This window comes from Hippopotamus amphibius, chromosome 2 (genome assembly GCF_030028045.1).
Source record: "Hippopotamus amphibius kiboko isolate mHipAmp2 chromosome 2, mHipAmp2.hap2, whole genome shotgun sequence".
Lineage (NCBI taxonomy): Eukaryota > Metazoa > Chordata > Mammalia > Artiodactyla > Hippopotamidae > Hippopotamus > Hippopotamus amphibius.
The window spans coordinates 5,280,995-5,305,720 of NC_080187.1; the positions used below are offsets into that span (position 1 = coordinate 5,280,995).

The 24,726-nt window shown below is 49.3% G+C and overlaps 1 protein-coding gene across 1 annotated transcript; it reads right to left on the reverse strand.

Moving 5' to 3' along the window:
• Nucleotides 1–374: 374 nt before the first annotated feature.
• PRRT1B (proline rich transmembrane protein 1B) lies at nt 375–20,689 on the reverse strand. The gene is made up of 4 exons (XM_057725299.1): nt 20,557–20,689; nt 2,681–3,138; nt 1,681–1,824; nt 375–530 (listed from the first exon to the last, which is right to left on the reverse strand). Exons 1-4 carry the CDS (start codon nt 20,687–20,689, stop codon nt 381–383), a joined length of 885 nt encoding a protein of 294 aa, XP_057581282.1. The 3' UTR covers nt 375–380.
• Nucleotides 20,690–24,726: the final 4,037 nt, after the last annotated feature.

Here is a 24,726-nt window from a genome sequence, read left to right on the forward strand (position 1 = left end):
GCTGGACCTGGGGGAGGCCGGAGGCGGCAATGTCCTTCCAGACAGCTCTGAGGACAGCGAGGGCACCGATTCCTCTGCTGGCCTCTCAGGGGTCAGGTGAAGGCCAGGGCCGCGGGGGCGCTGCCAGCACAGTTCCAGAAAGGCCTCAGGCCCCCATCCCACAGCTGGGCCTGGGCCCCGGGGCCACCTCGGGCTAGGACACTGCCTGAGGCCACCTGCAGGGGCCGAGGCCCAGCCACAGACGTGCCGAGGGTTGCAAAGCCCACCTCCTTCTGACCCCGCCTGGGTTCCCGCTAGGCGACAGATGGCCACCGGCCGGGATCCAAGTCCGCAGAAAGAACCTGGCCCGGTCAGGAGTCCCTAGGCGTCCTGGCATCCCCTCAGGGCAGGTAGAGCGCTACCACCACGTAGATGACCCAGCTGGTGGAAACGAAGACCCCAAAGAGCAGGCTGAAGAGCACGAGCGAGCGGGCTTTGCGCGAGGCCTCCTCAGCCTGGGCCAGGTCTCCCCTGCCCAGGGCCGCGCGCGTCTGCAACGAGATGGGGGCGGTGAGCGGACACAGAGCCTCCACTCCCTCCCAGGGACACCATCAGGCCCGGCCCCAGTGAGCAAACTGGACAGCTGATCCCGTGCGGCGGTCGGGGGCCCACCCGGGCCACAGCTCACCAACGAGCAGGAGCGATGGAGGGGGCGGCTGCCTGCTCCCGGGCTCTGGCCGTGGGCCTGACCCAGATCCACACCCTCCACCCCATCACCTACAATCCTCACAACAGCCCTGAGTTTGGTGTCATCGCTGCCGCCACTTCGAAGATGAGGAAACGAAGGCTCAGAGAGGTTAAGTGACCCACCCTAGGGCCACACAGCTGGTGGTGGAGCCAGAATTGACAGGCAGGCAGCAGCCTCCAGAGTGCTGCCTCTGAGCTGTCCTGAGAGCTACTTTCTCCCCACAGTGCTGTCTTGCTTATGACTGGGGAGCTGGACCACAGAGGGAAGTCAGGGCTGCTGCCCAATCAGCCTTGAGCAGAAGCCCCAAGCCTTCTTACTCTATTAGAATGTCCTCACGCTGGCATCATGCCTAGTCTGCAGGGCCTAACCCCTTGCCTGGTAATGGTCAGAAACAATCAGGAGGGAGGAAGCAGAAAGGGTGTTACCGAGATGATGGATGGATGGATGGACAGGGATAGGTGGATGCATGAGCAGACAGATGGGTGCGTTACTGGATGAACAGAGGGGTGGATGGATGGATGAATAGATGGTGACTAGAGACATGGTAGATGGATGGGTGGGCAGTGGGTGAACAGACAGGTAGCTAGACAGATGGACAGATGGAGGTGCATGGGTAGAAGAAATGAGTGGATGGAGGGATGGTAGCTTCTACCCCATTAAACACAAGCCCCGCTGGACGGGCAGTTCCCTGGGCCTTAATCATTCACGCCTTCAGTGTGAATTGTTTCAGTCGAACTTTCTAGAGCAGATCTTGAGTGGTAGGGGGCAGAGACAGCAAAGGAGAGGACAAGGACCCCACAGACCACTGGGCACTGATTTTCCAATCCTGTCACCCTTCCCAGGGGGAAACACCAGGGACCCGGGTGCTGGGGAAGGGGCTGTGTGGACCCCTCCTGGGCCTGGTGGCTGCAGGCTGGGAGGTCCGTCCCAGGGGCCGCCCCACGCCCACCTACCTCGTGGGAGTAGACGATGGCAATGAGTCCGGTGAGCAGGCAGCAGAAGAGGGTTACCAGCACGGACTCCATCATGTAGTCCTTGGGCAGGGGCCTGTGCTCCACCGTGGCCGGGGCGGGCACGCCGGCTACGGGGCTGCTGTACTGCGGGGGCAGAAGCCACGGCCTGGTAAGGGAGCAGGCCTCGTCCTCCAGACACCGGAGTGAGGACACAGCCAGCGACAGCCACGCACCCCTCACTCCACCCACGGCTGAGCCCCACCCAGTGAGGCTGCAGGTCGCCCAGGGGTCAAGGTCCCCCTCTGCCCACTTCCTCAGCACCCCCAGCCTGTCACTCAGCCCCCAGGAGTCCTCGGGGTTCTGCCCTCTACAGACTGCTCAGTCCAGGGTCTAGCCACCAGTGTCTCCATGTCCCCACTGGGTCCCCACCAGGGGGTACCTCGAAGCTCTTTTCCACAGGCAGCCAGAGTTTGTGTTTTGTTTCTAAAAATCGAATCAAGTCATCTCCTATCAAAGGCCCTGGGACCCCTCATCGTGGAGCCCACCTTCCTACCCTCCCCTCCCCACCAAGCTGAACCAACCACCATCATTCCCAGAACACAGCAGCCTTGCCCGCCTGCACCCCTGGGCTGTGCGCTCCGCCTCTCCTCTGCCTCAACTCCCCAGTCCACCCCGCAGAACCCAGCTCAAATGCCCCCACTTCTGGGAGGCCTCCCCGGCCCGCCCAGGCTGAGGGAGCGCTGTTCTATTGCGCCCCTGGGCACAGAAGCGTCCCCTGCAGGGGTGGTTGCGGTGACCTCTCACCGCCTGTGCGCCAGACTCTCCCGCCCGGGGAGGGATGCAGGGAGAGAGGGAGGGATGCAGGGAGAGAGGGAGGGATGCAGGGAGAGAGGGAGGGATGCAGGGAGGGAGGGAGGGATGCAGGGAGGGACGGGTGAGTGGGTGAGGGAACGCGGGGACGCAGCAGCGGGGTGGGAGGGGTGCCCGCGGGCCGACTCACCACCGGGAAGGGCGCAAAAAGCGGCTGCGCAGCGGGCGCGGGGAAGAGCGGCGCGGGCGGCGGGTACAGGGCGGAGGCGGCGGGCGCGGGCGGGAAGAGCACGGGTTGCGGGAAGGGCGGCGGGTAGAGCAGGTGCCCGGCCTTGGGGTCGGGCGGCGCGTAGGGCGGGGGCTCGCCCACGAAGCCGATGTTGGGGACCCCGCCGGCCGCCGCCTTGGGCGCCTGCCGGGCCTCGCCCGCGGCCTGGGCGGGGGGCGCCGCGGAGGCCTCTGCCGGGGGGTCGCCCGGGGGGCCCTCCGGCGCCGGGGCGCTGCCTCCGTCCGCGGCCGCTTCCTGGCTGGGCCCTGCGTCCTCCTCCAGGAGCTGCGGGCGGCGCGGGAGCTGCGGGAGCTCGGGGCGCGCGGGGCTCCCGGGGTCCTCGGGGGCTGCGGGGCTGCCGCCGCCTTTCCCGTCCGCTCCTGGGAAGAAATGGCAGGGGCGGTGAGCCCCCCAGAGGCTGCCGGGCCAGGCGGGAGTCCTCCCCCCAGAAACACAGCCCCTCCAAGGAGAAAGTCACAATGACCATGCCCATCCTGACCCTTCGCGAACCCGGCACTCAGGCTGCTCCAAACTGGGCGCTTGAATCTTTACCCAAAGTGCAACAATGGGACAAGAAAACCAAGGCTCAGAGAGGTCAAGTGCCTTCCTGGAGGTCACACAGCCAGTACATATGGCCAGCTGGGATGGAAAGCAGGCCTTGCCCATGCCTGCCAACCAGCCCCTGGTCCAGACTGCCGCTGCGGGTAGGGCCCCGCTGCCGCAGCAGATGGAACCTGGGAAGAAGCATCAACCCAGGGCAGCCCCCCTCCACCCCCCAGGCTGTGCTGAGAACCGTCCAATGGGGGCTGGGCTGAGGCGCTGAGCTGAGCCAATCAGATTCTTGGCTCTGGAGTTATCAGACCCTGGCTAAAGGAGTGACCTCGAAGAGCCAGGAGGTCACTGAGGGCCCAGTGCCTACTGAGGCAGAGGAGGAACAGAAACATGAAGGGGGTGGGGGAGGGGCAGGGAGAAGCCAGGGGCCGCGGGTGGAGAGAAGCCCACTCAGCAGCTTGAAAGGGACTCAGAGGCCCTAAGCTGCCTTCCCTCTCTGGCCTCCAGCATCCACAGAATAAACTCTGGAGGCACCCTGGCTGGTCCCAACAAGTGCTGAAGGTCCCCCTGCAACTCCTGAGAGCGTCCTGACCAGCTGAGCACCTCTAGGCCTCAGGTAGGTCTTGGAGGAACAGTCTGGAAGGGTGCCGAGGCAGACCCCCGGACCTGGGTGGGCATTCAAGGACCCACAGCAGGGGCGGGCAGCCCAGGGCCCACGGCGTGGCTTTGGAGGCTCATTTCCTAAGTGTCTTTAAAGGTTATAGAAGGCAGAGAAATAAGTAAAACAGAGGTGACAGAGCTGGTGAGGGTGGAAGAGTCTGGCTGAACTCCCCCCTCCCATCCCTCCTCCCACCACCACCTCCCACACAGCTGGTGGGTGGAGTCAGATGCCAAGGATCCTTAGGGGAGGAGTCCCCAATGGCAGGGAGTACTGACGCCCTGAGAGCTCCTCAGCCACCTCCTCCAGCAGCCAGGGTCTCACTCAGGGCATCCGCTACAGACCCAGGCTGGTGTTCAAGCCGCCACACCTCTACCCATGCTGTTCCCTCTACTTCTCTACCCCTTGAATCTGGACTTGGCCATGTGACTTGCTTTGGCCAATGGAACCTTAATAAACAGCTTGCAAACAGAGGCCTTAAAAACCTCTGTCTCTCCATGTTGCCAGAGGCTGGTGAGGGATGAGGAGTTCCTGTTTAATGGAGACAGAGTTTCAGTTTGGGATGATGAAAACGTCCTGGAGGTGGATGTGGTGATGGTTGTACAACACTATGAATGTACTTAATGCCCCTGAACTATACACTTATAAACGGTTAAGATGGTAAATCTTATATGTATTTTACATATATGTTTTTTAAAAGCCTCTCTCTCCTGCTGATTACTACTAAAAATGCTAGACAAAATACTAAAGAAACTACCTGAAGACGCTGAAAAGCGAACAAAAGCAGGCAGATTGTGGAGTGCAGTCAAAACACAGAAGTGGGGGGCTTCCCTGGTGGTCCAGTGGTTAAGACTCCATGCTCCCAGTGCAGGGGGCCTGGGTTCAATCCCTGGTCTGGGAACTGAGATCCCACATACTGCAACTAAGCCCATGCATGCACTGCAACTACTGAGCCCACACGCCACAACCAGAGAAGCCCACACACTGCAAAGACCCAGCACAGCCAAATAAATAAATAAATATTTTTAAAAATAAACTTAAAAAAATGAGCTCCTTCTGCATTTAGAAAAACATGAAACACAGAAGTGACCGTAAAGGAGGTGAATTTCCCATTTTTTCCCTCTCATTTCCCTTGAAGCTCAAAGCTCCAGTCCCAGAGCCACATGATGGAGCAGCAGAATGAGTGGCTGAAACTCCACTAGAAACGCTGTCATTCTGGCGAGAGGAACCAGGAGAGAGCCCCTGTAGAATGGAAAGTGTGGGGAAATCCTAGAGAGGAAGTGGCTTCAGAGACGGGTCCCCTAGTTCTCTACGTGAACTGGGGTAACCAATGGATATTAGCTTGCCCAGGACTTCCTCAGGTTTACTACTGAAAATCTCGCATCCAGGCAAACCCCTTAGTCCCAGGCAAACTGGAATAGTCAGTCATCTTAGAATGGATCCACACAAGTCTCAGACTCATCCCCAAGCTGCATATGTAGGGGACAGACCTAGACCAATATAAGAAAGACTTTAAAAACTGGACCACTAAAACAGCCAGAAAACAATTAACAAAATGGCAATAAGTGCATACCTATCAATTACTTTAAATGTAAATGGATTAAATTATCCAAAAGACATAGAGTGGCTGAATGGAAAAAAAAGACAAGATCTGGGACTTCCCTGGGAGCGCAGTGATTAAGAATCCTCCTGCCAGTGTAGGTGACATGAGTTCAAGTCCTGGTCCGGGAGGATCCCACATGCCGCGGAGCAACTAAGCCCATGCACCACAACTACTGAACCTGTGAGCCACAACTACTGAGCCCACATGCCACAACTATTGAAACCCACTCATCCAGAAGCCCATGCTCCACAATAAGAGAAGCCACCGCAATGAAAAACCTGCGCACCACAACAAAGAGTAGCCCCTGCTCTCTGCAGCTAGAGAAAGCCTGTGCACAGCAACGTAGCCAATAAATTAGTTAATTACTTAATTAATTTTAAAAATAAGGCCATGAAAGGTTGATTGAGGCCCCCATGTTCGTGGGCAGAACTTGTCAACTGGTGAGCCCTATTAAAAAAAAAAAGATAAGATCCATCTATATGCTGTCTCTGAAAGACTCACTTCCAATGTAAGCACACACACAGACTGAAAATGAAGGAACAGAAAAAACGTATTCAATGCAAAAGGAAACCAAAAGGCCTGGAGTAGCTAAACTTACGTAACAAAACGACACTATAAAACAAAGACTGTAATAAGAGACAAAGAAGAGCATTACAAAACGATAAAGGGGTCAAACTCAACAAGAAGATATAACATTTGTAAATATTTATGCACCCAATATAGGAGCACGATAAATATGAAAGCAAACAATAACAGGCCTAAAGAAAGAAATCAACAGCAATACAATAATAGGGGACTTTAATACCCACCTTACATCAATGAATAAATCATTCAGACAAAAAAAAAAATCAATAAGGAAATGGCGACCTTAAAAGGACGGACAGGTTAGACCAGATAAATTCAACAGATATATACAGAATATTCCATCCAAAAGAAACAGAATAAACATTCTCATCAAGTACACATGGAACATTCTCCAGGATAAATCATGGTAGGCCACAAAGTAAGCCTTTATAAATTTAAGAAGACTGAAATCACATCAAGAATCTTTGCCAACCACAATTGTGTGAAACCAGAAATCAATTACAAGAAGAACACTGAAAAATTCACAAATACGAAGATTAAACAACATGCTACTGAACAACCAATGTGTCAAAGAAATCAAAAGAGAAATTTTTAAAAATACAAATGAAAATGGATAGAACATACCAAAACTTATGAGATGCAGCAAAAGCAGTTCTAAGAGGAAAGTTTATAACAGTAAATGCCTATACAACATCAGAAATCTCAAACACTCTAACTTTACAACTCAAGGAACTAGAAAAAAATGAAGCCCAAAGCTGGTAGAAGTTAGGAAATAAAAAGATCAGAGTTGGAAATAAATAAAATAGAGAATAAAAAGACAATAGAAAATATTAATGAAACTAAGAGCTGGCTCTTTGAAAAGATAAACAAAATGGACAAAATCTTTAGCTAGATCCACTAAGAAAAAAAGAGAAGATTCAAATAAAATAAAAAATGAAAGAGGACGTTACCACCAATACTACAGAAATACAAAGGCTCATAAGAGACTACTATAAACAATTATATGCCAACAGATTTGACACCCTAGAAGACCTAGATAAATCCCTACACACATACCAACACTGAATCACAAGAAAGAAAATCTAAACAGACTGATTACTAGTAAGGAGACTGAATCAGTAATCAAAAACCTTCCAACAAACAGAAATCCAGGACCAGATGGCTACCAAACATTCAAAGAATACCAATCCTCAAACTCTACCAAAAAAATAGAAGAGGAAGAAACATTTCCAAACACATTTTATGAAGCCAGTATTACCTTGATACCAAAACCAGAAAAGGATGCCACAAGAAAAGAAAATTACAAATCAATATCCCTGATAAATATAGATGTAAAAATCCTCAACAAAAAATATTAGCAAACTGGGACTTCCCTAGTGTCACAGTGGATAAGACTCCATGCTCCCAATGCAGGGGGCCTGGGTTCGATCCCTGATCAGGGAACTAGATCCCATGTGCATGCTGCAACTGAGAGTTCACATGCCACAACTAAGGAACCCACCTGCTGTAAGTAAGATCCTGTGCAAATAAATAAATATTTTTTTAAAATTAGCAAACAAAATTCAATATTACATTAAAAGAGTCATACATCATTATCAAATGGAATTTATTCCAGAGATGCAAGGATGATTCAACGCCTGCAAAAAAAAATCAATGTGGTATACCACATTAACAAAACGAAGGACAAACATCATATGATCATCTCAATAGATGTTGACAAAGCATTTGGCAAAATTCAACATTTATGTATGAAAAAACACTCAACAAGGTGGGTATAGAGGAAATGTACCTCAACATAATAATAAAAGTCACATATGGGAAGCTCACAGCCAATGTCATATCAGTGATAAGAAACTGAAAAGCTTTTCCTCTCACCACTTTTTTTCCACAGAGTACTGGAAGTCCTAGCCATAGCAATCAGACAAGAAAAAGAAAGAGAAGGTATCCAAATCGGAAAGGAAGAAGTAAAACTGTCATTATTTCAGATGATATGATACTATATATAGAAAACCCTAAAAACTCCACCAAAAAACTTAGAATAAATGAATTCAGTAAAGTTGCAGAATATGAACTCAATATACAAAACTCTGTTGCATTTCTATACACTAATAGCAAACTACCAGAAGAGAAATTAAGAAAACAATCCCATTATCAAATAGAATAAAATGCCTATCAAATAGAATATCTAGGAATAAATTTAACCAAGCAGATGAAAGACCTATACACTGAAAACAGTAAGCCATTACTGAAGGAAATTGAAGAAGACAAATAAATGGAAAGATATTTTGTGCTCATGGATTGGAAGAACTAATGTTAACATATCCACACTACCCAAAGCAATCTACAGTTGCAGTGCAATTCCTATCAAAATTCCAATGGCATTTTTCACAGAAATAGGAGAAACACTCCAAAAATTTCTGTGAAACCACAAAAGACCTCAAATAGCCAAAGCAATCTTGAGAGGGAAGAACAAAGCTGGAGGCATCATGTGCCCCAATTTCAAACTCTATCACAAAGCCATAGTAATCAAAACAATATGGTAGTGGCACAAAAATAGACACACAGATCAACGGAAAAGAAGAAAGCACCCAGGAGTAAACCAACACGTATATCACAAATTAATCTGTGACAAAGGAGCCAAGAATACACAATGGGAAAAGGACAGTCTCTTCAATAAATGGTGTTGGGAAAACTGGATATCCACAACCAAAAGAATGAAACTGGACCACTATCTTACACCACACCCAAAAAGTAACTCAGAATGGATTAAAGACTTGAGTGTAAGACCTGAAACCATAAAAGTCCCAAAAGAAAACACTGGTAGTTAGCTTCTTGACATCAGTCTTGACAGTGATTTTTTTTTTTTAGATGTGAAGCCAAGGCAAAGGCAACAAAAGCAAAACACACAAGTTGGGACTACATCAAACTAAAAAGTTTCTGCACAACAAAGGAAACCATCAACAAAATGAATTGGCAACCTATTGAATGGGAGAAAATATTTGCAAATCATGTATTTGATAAGGGGTTGATATCCAAAGTATATAAAAAACTCATACAGGGCTTCCCTGGTGGTCCAGCCATGCTCCCAATGCAGGGGGCCCGAGTTCAATCCCTGGTCAGGGAACTAGATCCCATATGCATGCTGCAACTGAGTCCACATGCCACAGTTAAGAAGTCTACATGCCACAACTATAAGCCCACATGTGGCAACTAAAAAAAGATTCCGCATGCCACAACGAAGATCCCTCATGCCGCAACTGAGATTCAGCACAGCCAAAAAAAATTTTAATTAAATATTTTTTAAAAACTAATAGAGCTTATACAGCAAAAAAATAAACCCACAATTAAAAATCAGGCAGAGTTTCTGAGCTGACATTTTTCCAAAGACATATAGAGGGCCAACCCAATACGTGAAAAGATGCTCAATCAGGGAAATGCAAATCAAAACCACAATGTGCTATCACCTCACATCTGTTAGAATGGCCATCACCAAAAAGAAAAAAAATAACAAGTGTTGGTGAGGAGGTGGAGAAAACGAAACCCTTGTGCACTGTTGTGGGGAACATAAATTGGCTTGACCACCATGGAAAACAGTATGGAGACTCCTGAAAAAATTAAAAATAGAACTACTGTATGACCCAGCAATTCCACTTCTGGGTATTTATCTGAAGGAAACAAAAACACCTCAAAAAGCTATATGCACTCACATGTCCACTGCAGCATTATTTTCAATAGCTAAGACATGGAAACAACCTAAGTGTCCACAACAGATGAACAGATAAAGAGAATGGTATATATATGCATACGTATTATTATTCAGCCATAGAAAAAAGAATGAAATCTTGTCATTTGCAATAACATGCATGGACCTTGAGAGCATTATACTAAGTGAAATAAGTCAGACAGAGAAAGACAAATACTGCATGATTTCACTTAGATGTGAAATCTGGGGGGGAAAAACCCCACCAAATTCGAGTTCATGGATAGAGAGAACAGATTGGTGGTTGCCTGAAATGGGGATGGGAATGGGCAAAACGAGTGAAAATATCAAAAGGTACAAATTAGGTTATAAAGTAAATAAGTCCTGGGAATGTAGTGTACAGCATGGTGACTATAGTTACTAATACTGTATAGCATATTTGAAAGCTAGGAGAGTAGTTCTTGAAAGTTCTGATCACAAGAAAACAATTTTTCTAACTATTATGGTGGTAGATGTTAACTGGACTTACCGTGGTGATCATTATACAATATAAACAAATATCGAATCATTACATTGTACACCTGATACTAATGTAATGTTACGGCAATTGGACCTCAATGAAAAAATAGAAAACTGGACCAAGCTTGGAATGATACTCATAGAAGGTGAAACAACTAGTGATCTGAAACTACCCAGATTGATTGCCTGCTAAAACAAAACAAATCACTTTCCAGGGAATTACAACAGGACTGAGAATCTACACAACATAATAGTCACAATGTACAGGACACAATCAAAAAATCATTCATCATACACATGAAAATGTGACCAGTCCTCAAGGGAAAACACAATCAACACATGTCCACCTGGAGATGACCTAGACGTTGGAATTATCAGAAAAAGCGGCCATTGTAACTAGGCTCTATGAGGAAAGACAAACACACTTGAAAAAAGTTCTCAATAAAAATTAGAGGGGTTTCCCTGGTGGTGCAGTGGTTAAGAATCCGCCTGCCAGAAGACCTAAATAGGCATTTCTCCAAAGAAGACATACGGATGGCCAAGAGGCACACGAAAAGCTGCTCAACATCACTAATTATTAGAGAAATGCAAATCAAAACTACAGTGAGGTATCACCTCACACCGGTTAGAATGGGCATCATCAGAAAACCTACAAACAGTAAATGCTGGAGAGGGTGTGGAGAAAAGGGAACCCTCTTGCACTGTTGGTGGGAATGTAAATTGTTACAGCCACTATGGAGAACAGTATGGAGGTTCCTTGCAAAAGTAAAAGTAGAGTTACCATATGACCCACCAATCCCACTGCTGGGCATATACCCAGAGAACACCATAATTCAAAAAGACACATGCACTCCAATGTTCATTGCAGCACTATTTACAATAGCCAGGACATGGAAGCAACCTAAATGCCCATCAACAGATGAATGGATAAAGAAGATGTGGTACATATATACAATGGAATATTACTCAGCTGTAAAAAGCAATGAAACTGGGACATTTTTAGAGATATGGATGAACCTAGAGACTGTCATACAGAGTGAAGCGAGTCAGAGAAAAACAAATATCGTATATTAACACATATATGTGGACTATAGAAAAATGGTACAAATCAACCGGTTTGCAAGGCAGAAATAGAGACACAGATGTAGAGAACAAACATATGAACACCAAGTGGGGAAAGCGGGAGGGTTGGGGGGGAATGCATTGGGAGATTGGGATACCAAATTGTACACTCTAAATATATGCAGTTTATTGTAAAAAATAAAAAATTTAAAAAAGAAAAAAAACCCTAAAAAAAAAAAAGGTAACTGTGGGGTGGTGGATGTAAGTAACTTGATTGTGGTAATCGTTTCACAGTGTATTTGTACAGTAAATCATCATGCTATACACCTTAAAAAAACAAACAACATATTTTACAACTTAAATACATACAATCTTTATTTGTCAATCATACCTCAATAAAGCTGGAAAAAATTTCTCAAAGAAAAACAAGCAATGAAACTGGGACAAATGTAGAGACATGGATGGACCTAGAGACTGTCATACAGAGTGAGTCAGAAAGAGAAAAACAAATATCGTATATTAACACATACATGCGGAATATGGAAAAATGGTACAAATCAACCAGTTTGCAAGGCAGAAATAGAGACACAGATGTAGAGAACAAACATATGGACACCAAGTGGGGAAAGCAGGGATGGTTGGGGGGGAACGAATTGGGAGATTGGGATACCAAATAGTACACTCTAAATATATACAGTTTATTATCTGTTAACTGTATCTCAATAAAAGTTCTTAAAAAAAAAAAAATCCGCCTGCCAGTGCAGGGGACACGGGTTCGAGCCCTGGTCTGGGAAGATCCCATATGCCGCGGAGCAACTAAGCCCGTGAACCACAACTACTGAGCCTGTGCTCTAAAGCCCTCAAGCCACAACTACTGAGCCCGCATGCCACAACTACTAAAGCCCGTGTGCCTAGAGCCGTGCTCTGCAACAAGAGAAGCCACAGCAATGAGAAGCCCAAGCACCACAATGAAAAGTGGCCCCTGCTCACCACAACTAGAGAAAGCCCGTGCACAGCAGCAAAGACCCAATGCAGCCAATCAATCAATCAATTTATTTAAAAAAAAAAGAATTAGAAAGTTTGACGAGGGACTTCCCTGGTGGTCCAGTGGTTAAGAATCCGGCTTCCAATGCACAGGATGTGGGTTTGATCCCTGGTGTGGGAACTAAGACCCCACATGCCACAGGGCAACTAAGCCCACGAGCCACAACTACTGAGCCCACATGCTCTGGAGCCCATGTGCCACAACTAGAGAGAAGCCCATGCACAGCAACAAAGAGCCCACATGCCAGGGCTTCCCTGGTGGTACAGTGGTTAAGAATCCACCTGCCAATGCAGGGGACATGGGTTCGATCCCTGGTCTGGGAAGATCCCACATGCAGAAGAGCAACTAAGCCTGGGCACCACAACTATTGAAGCCTGCATGCCTAGAGCCTGTGCTCTAGAAGAGAAGCTACTACAATGAGACCACCGAGCAACACTCGCCACAACTAGAGGAAGCCCGTGCACAGCAACGAAGACCCAACACAGCCAAAAAAATAAAATAAATTAAATTAATTTATTTAAAAAAAAAAAAGCCTGCGTGCACATCTAAGACCCGATGCAGCCATAAATAAATAAATATGGAAGGAAGGAAGGAAGTTTGATAGAAAAAAAATGAACCGACTGGAAATTGTCAAGTAAAACACATAATATTCCAATTTTTTTTTTTTTAATTCACTGACTGGTCTCAATCTCAAAATGTAGATGACAGGGAAAAAAAGTCAGTGAACTTGTGGCACCAATCTGACAAAGATTAAGGGGGAAAAAAAAAAAGAATAGCGCCTCAGGGACCTGTGTGGTAACACAAGAAGGTCTTTCCTCCATGGGTCAGTCAAGTCCCAGGACAGATTTTGAAATATATTTGAAGTCATAATGGCTGCTAACTTCCTAAATGAGGTGAATGACAAATTCATAAAACTCAGAAAATCCAGAACAGCCACTCTGTGGGAGAGAAGCGCCTAGATACATCATCGTAAAACTTCTCAGGGACTTCCCTGGCGGTCCAGTGGTAGGGCTCCGAGGTACCACTGCAGAGGGCACGGATTCCATCCCTGGTTGGGGAGCTAAGATTCCCGCATGTCTTGTGGCACGGCCAAAACAAAACAAAAAAGAATACTTCTCAAAACCAAACATGACAACAAAGCCCTGGAAACAGGCAGAGAAAAGTGACACATTACATACAGGGGAATAACACTTTGAATTTCCATAGAGAGTCAAGAGACCACCAAGGTCGGAAGACAGTGGAGCACCATCCTAAAGTGCTGAAGGGAAAGAACTCTCGACCCAGAAATCAACAGCTAAAGGAAAGGTCCTTCAGGGGTAAAGGCATGTATTCGTTTTCTGTTGCTCTGGAACAAATTACCATAAATGCAGTGACTTACAACACCCATCTACCTGACACCCATTATAATGGCTACCATTAATAAAACAAAAACCCAGAGGCTAGGATGTGGAGGAACTGGAGCCCTTGTCCACTGTTAGTGGGAACATAAAATGGTGCACCCACTATGGGAAACATATGGCAATTCCTCAAAAAATTAAAAATAGACTCTCCAGAGAATTCCCGGGTGGTCCAGTGGTTAGGACTGGGCACTTTCACTACCATGACCCACGCTCAATCCCTGGTCAGAGAACTAAGATCCCACGGTGCGGCCAAAAAGAAAACAAACAAACAAACAAATCATTTCCACAGGATCCAATAATTCCAATTCTGGGTATATACCCAGAAGAACTGAAAACAGGAGCTCTAAGAGATACTTATACCCCCACGTTCATAGCAGCAGCATTCACAAAAACTAACATGTGGAAGCAACCCAAGTGCCTACCTGCAGATGACCCGGTAAACAAAGTGTGGTCCATCCATACAATGGAATGTTATTCAGCCTTTAAAAGGAAGGGAAGGACTTCCCTGGTGGTGCAGTGGTTAAGAATCCGCCTGCCAATGCAGGGGGCACAGGTTCGATCCCTGGTCCAGGAAGATCCCACGTGCCACGGAGCAACTAAGCCCGTGCACCACAACTACTGAGCCTGCGCTCTAGAGCCCACGAGCCAAAACTACTGAGCCTGTGTGCCACAACTACTGAAGCCCGTGCACCTAGAGCCTGTGCTCCACAACAAGAGAAGCCACTGCAATGAGAAGCCCACGTACAGCAACAAAGAGTAGCCCCTGCTCGCCGCAACTAGAGAAAGCCCATGCACAGCAATAAAGACCCAATGCAGCCAAAAAATAAATTTATTTAAAAAAGAAAAAAAAGATGCTCCATGCCTTTAGTCATCAGAAACGCCTTCCAAATTAGAAATGCCAATTAAAACCACGAGATCTCACTACACATCCATTAGAAAGGCTAAAATTAAAAACAAAAGCAACCACCCTGACCTTAGCAAACGCTGGCAAGTATGGAGAACAACTGGAACTTGTAAATAGGGAGATAAAATAGTACAACCACTCTGGGAAACAGTTTGACAGTTTCTTAAGAAGTTAAACATACATATACCATAAGATTCAGCTATTCCACTGCTAGGTATTTACTCAAGAGAAATAAAAACATATGACCACACAAGTCTGCAGGAACTCTGTCTGCAACAGACCCAAACTGGAAACAAGCCGAAAGTCCACAAGCAGATGAATGGATAAAGCACCTGTGCTATACCCATACACTGGAATACAGCCTCGATGATCCCTGCCTGACAAGTAATTCTCTCCCCTTGAAGTGTCGGCTGGACTGCACGACTTTTTTTTTTCTTTTTCTTTGGCCGTGCCATGTGGCTTGTGGGATCTTAGTTCCCAGACCAGGGATTGAACCCAGGCCCTCAGTAGTGACAGCGTGGAGTCCGAACCACTGGCCCTCCAGGGAAGTCCCTGCATGACTTCTAATGAAGATACTATGGCAGCAGGTACAGGGTCACCTCTGAGACTGGGTTTTAAAAAGGTCGTGGCTTCCCGTCAATCACCCTCTCTTTGTCTCTGGCGACTCCAGGAGGAAGTGAACCATGGTGAGAGGGGCCCACGTGACGTGGCAGGACCCTGAGGCCTTCATCCAACAGCCAAGACCCCAGGAGGCACCAAACTTGCTGACAACCAGGTGAGTGAGGTTGGAGGCAGCCCTGCAGCCTCTGCTGAGTCTTGAGGAGACTGCAACCAAGGCTGATGACTTGGCTGCAACCTCAGGAGAAACTCAAGCCACAGGCACCCAGCCCAGCCGCCCCAGGCTGCACGGTAATAAATACGGGCTGTTTAAAACCGAAGTGTTGAGAGTACAGATCTTCCTTCACTCACGATGGGGTTACCTCCTGATAAACACATCACGGGTTGAAAATATCGTTAAGTCAAAAGTTCATTTAGCACACCTGACCTCCAGAACATCGTAGCCTAGCCCAGCCTACCTTAAATGCGCTCAGAACACTTACATTAGCCTAGAGTTGGGCAAAATCATCTAACACAAAGCCTATTTGATACTAAAGTGTTGAGTATCTCATGTCATTTACTGAACACTGTACTGAAACTAGCAAACAGAATGACTGCAGGGGTACGGAACGGTTGTAAGTGAATTAGTTGTTTACCCTCGTGATCCAGTGGCTGACCGGAAGCCGTGGCCCTGCCACTGTGCAGCATGGTGACTGCGTCTCATACTGCATGTCACTAGTGCGGGAAAGATCAAAATTCAAAATACAAAATACGGTTTCTGCCAAATGTACATCACCTTCGCACCATCGTAAAATCGACAGATCTGAAGTTGAATCATCGTAAGTTGGGGACCATCTGTAATTTGTTTAACAGTCACAACTACTCAGCAGTAAAAAGGAATGAACTCCGATACACACAGCAGCCCACGTGGATGGATCACTAAATTATCAAGCCAAGGAAAAGCAGCCAGGCGAAAAGAGCGTCCAGGCTATACGATCCCATGTGTATAAAAGCCTAGACTATGCCACCTGGAGGAACAGACAGCCAGTCAATGATTGCAGTGAAGGGTTACCAAGGGCACAAGGAAACTTTTTGGGGTGATGAAGATTGTTATTTTGATGTTGTGATAGCTTGACAGATGCGTAATATGTCAAAACTGACCAAAACGCACATTTTAAATATGGGCAGTTTGGTTATACCCCCAAATAAAGTTAAAACATTATTTAAAGAAAAAAATGTTCAGCACTTGCACATTGGAGTTTGTCCTCTCCCACTGCTGGGAATCCTTCTGCCACCATTGTGAGGGCGCCCAAACCAGCCCATTGGACCGGCCCCAAGGAGGAGAATGGGGGCTCCCAGCCAATGGCTTGCCAATCCCCAGACCACCCAGCCCCAGTGAGCTGGCCAACGACCTGCTGACCTTCATGAGAAATAAAAAATGCTTGTTGGGGATTTCCCTGGTGGTGCTGTGGTTTAGACTCGGCGCTCCCAATGCAGGGCGCCTGGGTGCAATCCCTGCTCAGGGAACTAGATCCCACATGCATGCCACAACGAAAGAGTTCACATGCCTCAACTAAGGAGCCCGCCTGCCGCAACTGAGACCCAGTGCGACCAAATAAATACATCAATTTTTTAAAATGCTTGTTGTTTTAGGCCACTAAGTTTTGGGTTGGTCTGTTCCACAACAAAGCCAACTGAAAACAGACGCTGGAAGTGACCAGGACGAGGGGAGGAGAGTGGGGAGGAGGCACAGGGCTGGATGGGACACAGACAAGTGGACGAACTCAGGCAGTACTGAGTGGTGCACCGGGTCTCACAGCACCCGGAGGGGAGGAGGGGAAGGAGCTGCGGAGAGCAACAGGGCAGATCAGACCTCTTTTCTCTCCTGAGGTTCCATGTGGATTGCAGGATCTTAGTTCCCCCGACCAGGGATGGAACCCGGGCCCCAGCAGTGAAAGCGCCAAGTCCTAATCACTGGACCACCAGGGAATTCCCTGGGATGAGGTTACGTGTCACGATCAGAAGCTGGAGCTCAGAGGCCAGACTGCCTAAGCAGCTTCCCCTCCCTGTGCCTCCTCAGTTTCCTCATCCTTAAAATGGGGACACCACCATCTCTCGGGGTTATCATGGGGATGAAATGAGTGCATGCACGGATAGTGCTTGGGCACTCAACTAAAACAGGCTACGGTCATCGGCAGTTAGTAAGAGGCTGGGAGATGAGAAACTGGAAGGATGTTCTGGCCAGTTTGGGGAATCTGTAAGAAGCAGGGGAAATCAAAGCCAACGAGGGATGAGATCACATGTAACGTCAGCAAGGTTTGTGACTTCTGAGTTTGATCCGGAGAGCGGGGCTCTTCCAGAAGGACCTTCATGGGGGAGCTTTCAGGGTGGCTGATCTATGGCAGAGTGGGGCTGACCTAAGTATCCCTGGGGGAGACGCCAGGGCAGCTCCCAACCTCACCCACCCAGCCAAGGGCTGAGGTTTTTAAATAACCAAGGCAACAAGAACAAAAGGAACGTTGTGGGGAAAATGAGACGTTGCGTTTGCTGTCTACGCTAGAGGGCGTTCCTCTCGGCCCAGGGGCCCCTGGCTGACCTACTTAGGAAGCTCCCAGACAAAATCCACCACCACTGGTACACAAAGCCCCCAAACCACCCTCTGAATATGCAACTAGGCAGAGGCACTTAGCTAGCCATTCAATTCCACACGTTTCCACTGGGCAACTCCTGGGGACTAGTATTCTAGGCTCAGAAATGCAGTTCTTCCCCCCCCAAAATAATAAATAAATAAATAAAATTAAAAAAAAAAAAAAAAAAAGAAATGCAGTTCTGGATGGACCTAGAGATGGTCATACTAAGTGAAGTAAGTCAGAGAAAGACAAATACCATATGATATCACGTATATGTGGAATCTAAAAAACTGATACAGATGAACGTATTTACAAAACAGAAAGAGACTCACAGACATAGTAAACACACTTAAGACTACCAAAGGGGAATGGGGGGAAGGGATAAATTAGGAGCTTGGGATTAACAGATACAAACTACTATATATAAAATAGATAACCAACAAGGACCTCCTGTATAGCACAAGGAACTATATTCAGCATCTTATAATAACCTATAATGGAAAAGAATCTGAAAAAGAATAGATAACTGAATCACTTTGCTGTAAACCTGAAACTAACATAACATTGGAAATCAGCTTTACTTCAAATCAACTATACTTCAAAAAAGAAAAGAAAGAAAAAGAAATACAGTTCTGTACACAAACCCTACAAAAATACCATGATTTCAGCAAGGTCAGGTGCCTGTGGGGCTGCTAAGTGGGTGAAGCTTTGCCACTAAGATGTCCAAGTGAACAGCAGTGACAGTGCTCTCAACAGCAGCTACCGTTTTTAAGCATTTATCAGGTACCAGGCCCTGAGGAATAGACATGACATCTGCATTAACACTGAGCCAGCTGTGCCACCCCGTGAACTCTGGCTGCGTGACCCTGGAGGCAAACTACTCTCCATGCCTCCCTTTCCTCATCTGCAAATGAGGATAATAAATAATAGTAACGATCATTTAAAAATAATAAGAGTGGAGCTTCCTAGGTTAACAGTGGAGCTTCCTAGGTGGTGCAGTGGTTAAGAATCCGCCTGCCAGTGCAGGGGATGGGTTCCATCCCTGCTCCAGGAAGATCCCACATGCCTCGGAGCAACTAAGCCCATGCGCCACAACTACTGAGCCTGTGCTTTAGAGCCTGTGAGCCACAACTATTGAGACTGTATGCTGCAACTACTGAGGCCCACGCTCCTAGAGCTCATGCTCCGCAACAAGAGGAGCCACACCAATGAGGAGCCCGTGCATTGCAACGAAGAGGAGCCCCTGCTCGCCACAACCAGAGAAAGCCCGTGTGCAGCAACAAAGACCCAACACAGCCAATAAATAAATAAATGCATAAATACATAAAATAAAAATAATAACAGTGGATACATGCCCAGGCTCTGTTCTGAGAGCTTCCTTAGTAGCGCAGGTCAGCCTCAGGTGCGCCTTATTATCCCCTTTTACAGGTGAGAGAACGGAGGCAGGGTAACCTGAGCCTCCTTCCGACGCTGGCAGGGGAGTGCCCCGCGGAGACGCCGAGCCCCTGGCCCAGTTATCATAACAAAAACCGCAGCTACCCCGGGCGGCCTGAGCAAATCCCTGGCCCGATGGCCCGGAGATAGGACTGCAGAGTAAATTAACTTTGCTGGCGGGGCTGCCCGGCCGTGGCCTCGGGTTCTCGGGTTCTCGACACCCGAGCCTCTGCGGGACATTCCAGCCGGAAAGGGGGGCCGGGCGTGGTGTGGGGAGGTGCTCGAGGGTCGGGGGGCGGGGGGGGGGGGCTTCCCGGACATCGGGGGTGGCGGCGGCAGATAAAGACAGGCGGGGCCGGGTCCCCCATCGAAGCAGCAGCCCCCTGGGAGGCCCTTGCAGAAGACATCTAGGTGCGCCCCGGCCCCAGGTTTGTAGGGGGGGATGGGGGGGTGACAGGCGGACTCTGCACCGTCGGGAGCTCCTGGTCCCGTCGCCGTCACCACCGCCCGCTGCCCCGCCAGCCTGGCACTCCGGAGGGCAGGCCCGGGGGGCTCGGTTCACCGGCCCCCGCCCCTCGCAGTGCTGGCTGCGCCGCGCGCCGCCCGAGCTGCGGGGCTGAGCTTTCGCGCGCCGCCTCCCCGTCTGCCCAGCTCTCTAGCTCGTCCCCCCCACCCCAACCCCGTCCCGCCTCTCCCCGTCCCCGACTCAGTCTGCGCGGCCTCTTCCCATCTCTTCCCGCCTCCAGCTCCCTCCCTGGCCTTGTCTCTGCCCCCCTTGCCAGGGCGGTCCCCTTCCCCGCTCCAAGGACTGGCCAGAGGGGTGAACAAAGTCACTCGAGGAAGGGCGGGGTGGGGGAGGGGAGGCGTGGGGAACCTGCCCCCCGCATTGCCACTGCGCGGGCACCTGCTGCCCCCTCGGGCGGCCGCGCCGCGGGCTGCCCGTCCCCAGCGCTCCCGCAGGGGCGCCCGCCCAGCGGAGGGGGCCACGGCCAAGGTGCCCGAACTTCCCGCAGCAGCCTCGGGGGGGCCCCCCAGTTCCGGGCGGGAGGGAGAGGCGTCCCAGGGCAGGCCAGGCTCGGGGCCCGGGACGGGGTCGCCGCCGCCCTTACCTGCGTCCATGGCGCGACCAGCCGGGCTGCACGCCTCCCGCGCCCGGCGCCTCCCGCCGCCGCCGTCGGGCCCGGCTCCGCTGTCGCGGGCGGCTCGGGTTTCCTGGTGTGGGCCGCGCGGCCGGTTAATCATTGACCGCCCGGGCCGCCCGCGGCGGGGTCAGCGGGTGACGCCACGCGCGCCCCGGCGCTGGGGCCCGAACCTGCGGCCGCCCGGCGGCTCCTGGGCGGGAAGCCGAGTTGGAGGCGGGTGGGAGGAGGGAGCAGCCCAGGCCCAACGTGGAACGGGCAGGGGGAGCCGGTAAAGGAGGGGTGGAGACTGGGGCAAGCCGGAGAGCACAGCTGGAGGCATCTGTGGCCAGCAAGGGCCTTGGCGATCCCAGGTGCCGAATCTTCCCTTTTAGTTTTCCCAGCAAGAGAAGCCAGAAATACAGATTTTCATATGAAATCTCCTGGGTTTTAAAACAATGTGTGAAAGACTTGTATTCCCTGAAACTTAGACTGGAGAACTCAGAGCAGGTCTCAATCCAAACACCTAGAAATGCTAGGCAGACCACACCAGCGAGGCGGACAGCAATTTAAACTCACAGCTGAGCTCCCGACAGTAACGGAGGTCCCCTGGGGGCGGGGGCGGAGGAAGAGGAGGCGCTGACCCACCCCGGAGGGGATGGTGGGTCGGTGGTCTCAGCGTCTAGGCTTCAGCTTCACATCCAGGTGTGGACAGGAGATGAAGCCTTGGGTCTGTGAAGCAGGGAGCTGGGATGAAGAGAAAGAAAAAAGAAAACCTGCGCATGTTTCCTAGAGCTGACAAGGAAGCCTAGGTTCTGGATGAGGAAACAAAGTCTCCCTGGGAGTTGTAACCACAGGCCTGTTCCTCACATGGGTCTGGGGTTCAAATTCAGCCTATGGTTGTGGTCCAGAAACCCCTACTTTAAAAATTGACATTAAAAAAAAAGTGACTCCTTGGGACTTCCCCGATGGTCCAGTGGTTAAGACTCCGTGCTGTCACTGCAGGGGGTGCAGGTTCGATCCCTGGTCAGGGAACTAAGACCCTACATACCACACAGTGCAGCAAAAACAAAAAACAAAAAAAACCTGGCTCCAGGAAAGAGCGCTGGGATTTATCCAAAGCAAAAGTAAAACTACTCTGGTGGCACAACCCCCATCCAAGCTGACAAGATTCCCACAGAAAAAGCACCCCGGTGACGCATGCCCCACCCCCAAAGGCAAAACGCACAGGGAAACAAAGGATCCACCGTGAGAGAGACTCCAGACGCAGTTGATAGCAGGACTTGACGCTGGGGCAAAAGGGATCCAACCAGGAAAGCAGAAACCACTCGGAGTATTTAAAAGGAACAGAGGACATTTGATGCAGGGAGCTGGCTTTGGAGCTGATGGATGGAAGAGGCCAAAGCTAACCCAGAGAGAGTGAAAGAGCTCAAGGAGGAGGAGGATGTTACGGACACACCACAGGCAGCAGGGTGGAAGGGGTCCACCCTGGGTGGGTGCTTGGCAACAAGGGGCTGCATTGTTTGAAGACAAAAGTGACCGAAAGCCGGTCCGCTTTTAATCACCACGGGACAGTAATTCTAAACAATCTCCCTGAAAAAAACATTCTGTTGGTCTCAGTCCTAAAACAATTGCAGTGGTGCTCACCTCCTGTGCTCACAGAAGGCTGGCAGTCACGACTTCATCCCTGTGGCAGAAGACTGGAAGAATTCTCTCCTGGGATTATGACCAGCCCCAGAGAAAAGACCAACAGACGTCTAGACACATCAGGGTCTCCTCAATGAAAGTACCCACCACACAAACCTCACCCGCACACTCAGAACTTCGACCTACCTCTCGAGTCCCCGGCTCTAACATATCATCAGGGACAGGGATCGTCCTCCAGAGCTGGGACGAGAGAATCTCACTGAAAGAGACAAACAAACAAATGGGAAAAGTAACCACGAGGAAACAGAAGTGATGCGGGTGACAGAGTGGTGCGGGTGATAGACGTGATGCAGGTGTTTTGAAACATGTTGTAACTCCCTCCCAGGAATTCGCAGGAGAGAAAACATCAGACAAACCACAGCTGGGGCAGGGGGAGCTCTGCACAACATTTTGAAGTCTTTACTTTTCACGATTAGAATTTTCATTTGGTTTCCTCTGCATGTTTTTCATAATGTCTTTTCTGTGGTGATGAACTCTGTTTCCTGTGCTTTCTCTTCAAATGGCTTTTTAAACTCTTTCTTGGAAAATAATTTTGAGCTCAGAGAAGAGTTGCAAGAGTGGGACACACGAGCCAACAATGTCTTCTCTAGCGCGTGTTTTGCCAGGACAGAATCCAGTTCAGGGCGACGTGTTGCATTTAGCTGCCATGTTTGCAAACACTTCTATAGACCTGGTTTTAAATCCTTTTCAAATTACTGTGATTTCTTAGATGCGACTCGGCCCATTTGCCGCACCTGCTGACTGTTACACAGGAGGCAGGTTTCCTCGTGGCCTTCGGTCCTGGGTTTATAGTCAGCAGACGTGAACGTCTAAAGGCACCCAGCGTGTGCCACATGTGTGCCTTGGATACGAGTCAGGTGGTTTCTCTGGTGGCTTCTACGGAAGTCACCTGCTGTGGACCATCTCTTATTTTGACACGTGGGGTTTCTGCGCCATGTAGGTGGGCCACGTGCTGTCAGGCCCAGCGTTCCACTTTCTGGGGGAGGACTCTGTAGAGTCATTGGGGTAGCAGTGTGCTTCAGGTTCACAAAAGCACCGTCCCTTTCAGGCGCCCGCTGTCTGCAGAGGGCCAGTTCCAGAACCCCGCCGCTGTGCATGGGGTGTGGCTTTGACTCCCGTCCCGAAGGCACAGTCTAGTCCTGGCCCTTTTATGGGCGACTTGGTTTCAACCACTGGCAATGAGGACCTTCTTCTCTCAGGGGCCTGGATCCCGTATTTCCCTTTCCTGTCTTGGAACCAGGCGATGCTGCACTCCTCCGTGTCTGGAGCATGTGTGTGTACAAACACTCTGGCTCGGCCATCTTGACTGGAGGTCCATTTGCCGCCGCAAGCCTTCGGCAAGCCATGTAATCTCTCTGCTGCTCAATCTCCCCATCAGGAAATTGGGTTGGTTAAAATCAAAAACAAAGACCAGCCTTGAAAGTTCCCTGAGCAGACAAAACCAGTTTTGTAATCGAGCAGGACGTTATGGGACCTTCCCAGAACAAACCCCACCCCCCACCCCACCATGTCCTCCACCTGCCTCTTGTCTGTAAGAAAAGAGGCCTTCCCCGAGTTCCAAAGAGTAAATCTAATCAGAGAAGTGAGAAAACGCAGAAAGGAAAACAGTCAAACAAAACAAAATCATAATAGTTCAGCCATTAAACAAAGTCAAGGATCTTTAGTTACCCCTCAAGGGCTACAGTTAATATTCTGTGCCATGTTCTCTGAGCTGTTTTGCAGATATTTAAACCCCCACCAGGTGGAAGAAGTTAACTGTATGTTGCCCACAAACACATAGACCCCAGACTGGCTGGAACCAGAATGTTGCTGATGTTGACTCCTGATTACCTCACCACCAACAAATCAGAAGAATGTCTACCAGCTGATCACACAGCCCCACGAGCCCCCTCCCTCACCTGCTCTTTAAAAACCTTCCCTGAAAGCTGTTGGGGCGTTCGGGCCTTTTAAGCACTAGCCGCCCTGGACTCCCTGCTCGGTGCCTGCAATAAACGCTGCACTTTCCTTCACCACAACCCGGTGTCAGTAGATTGGCTTTGCTGCGTGCAGGCAAACAGACCCAAGTTTGGTTCGGTGACAGTTTAGCCATTCACACAAAGTTTAATTTAGCTTATTTTGCAAGAGTAACTTGACCAGGGTCATTCCTCTCTTCTGCCTCTGGCAGTCATAAGCACAACTGAAACTATTTCCCAAAATTGGCATGAGGTAACCAATTCCCTATCATTTAAGAAAATCCTAATATTGTAGCCAATCAAGGGGAAAAATAAAGTCACTGCCTCCTCACTACAGGAGCTGCTTTAGAACAACGTACCCGGAGCCTTACTCCATGTTTTGGCTTTGAGAGCTTTCCCCTGGAGAACTGTCTTCTGCAACTTTACTCATTGCCACTTGGGTGATTGGTGGGTTTACTCCTGCTGTTTCTGCACTTTTGACGGGTTGTGTGAGGCTCTACCG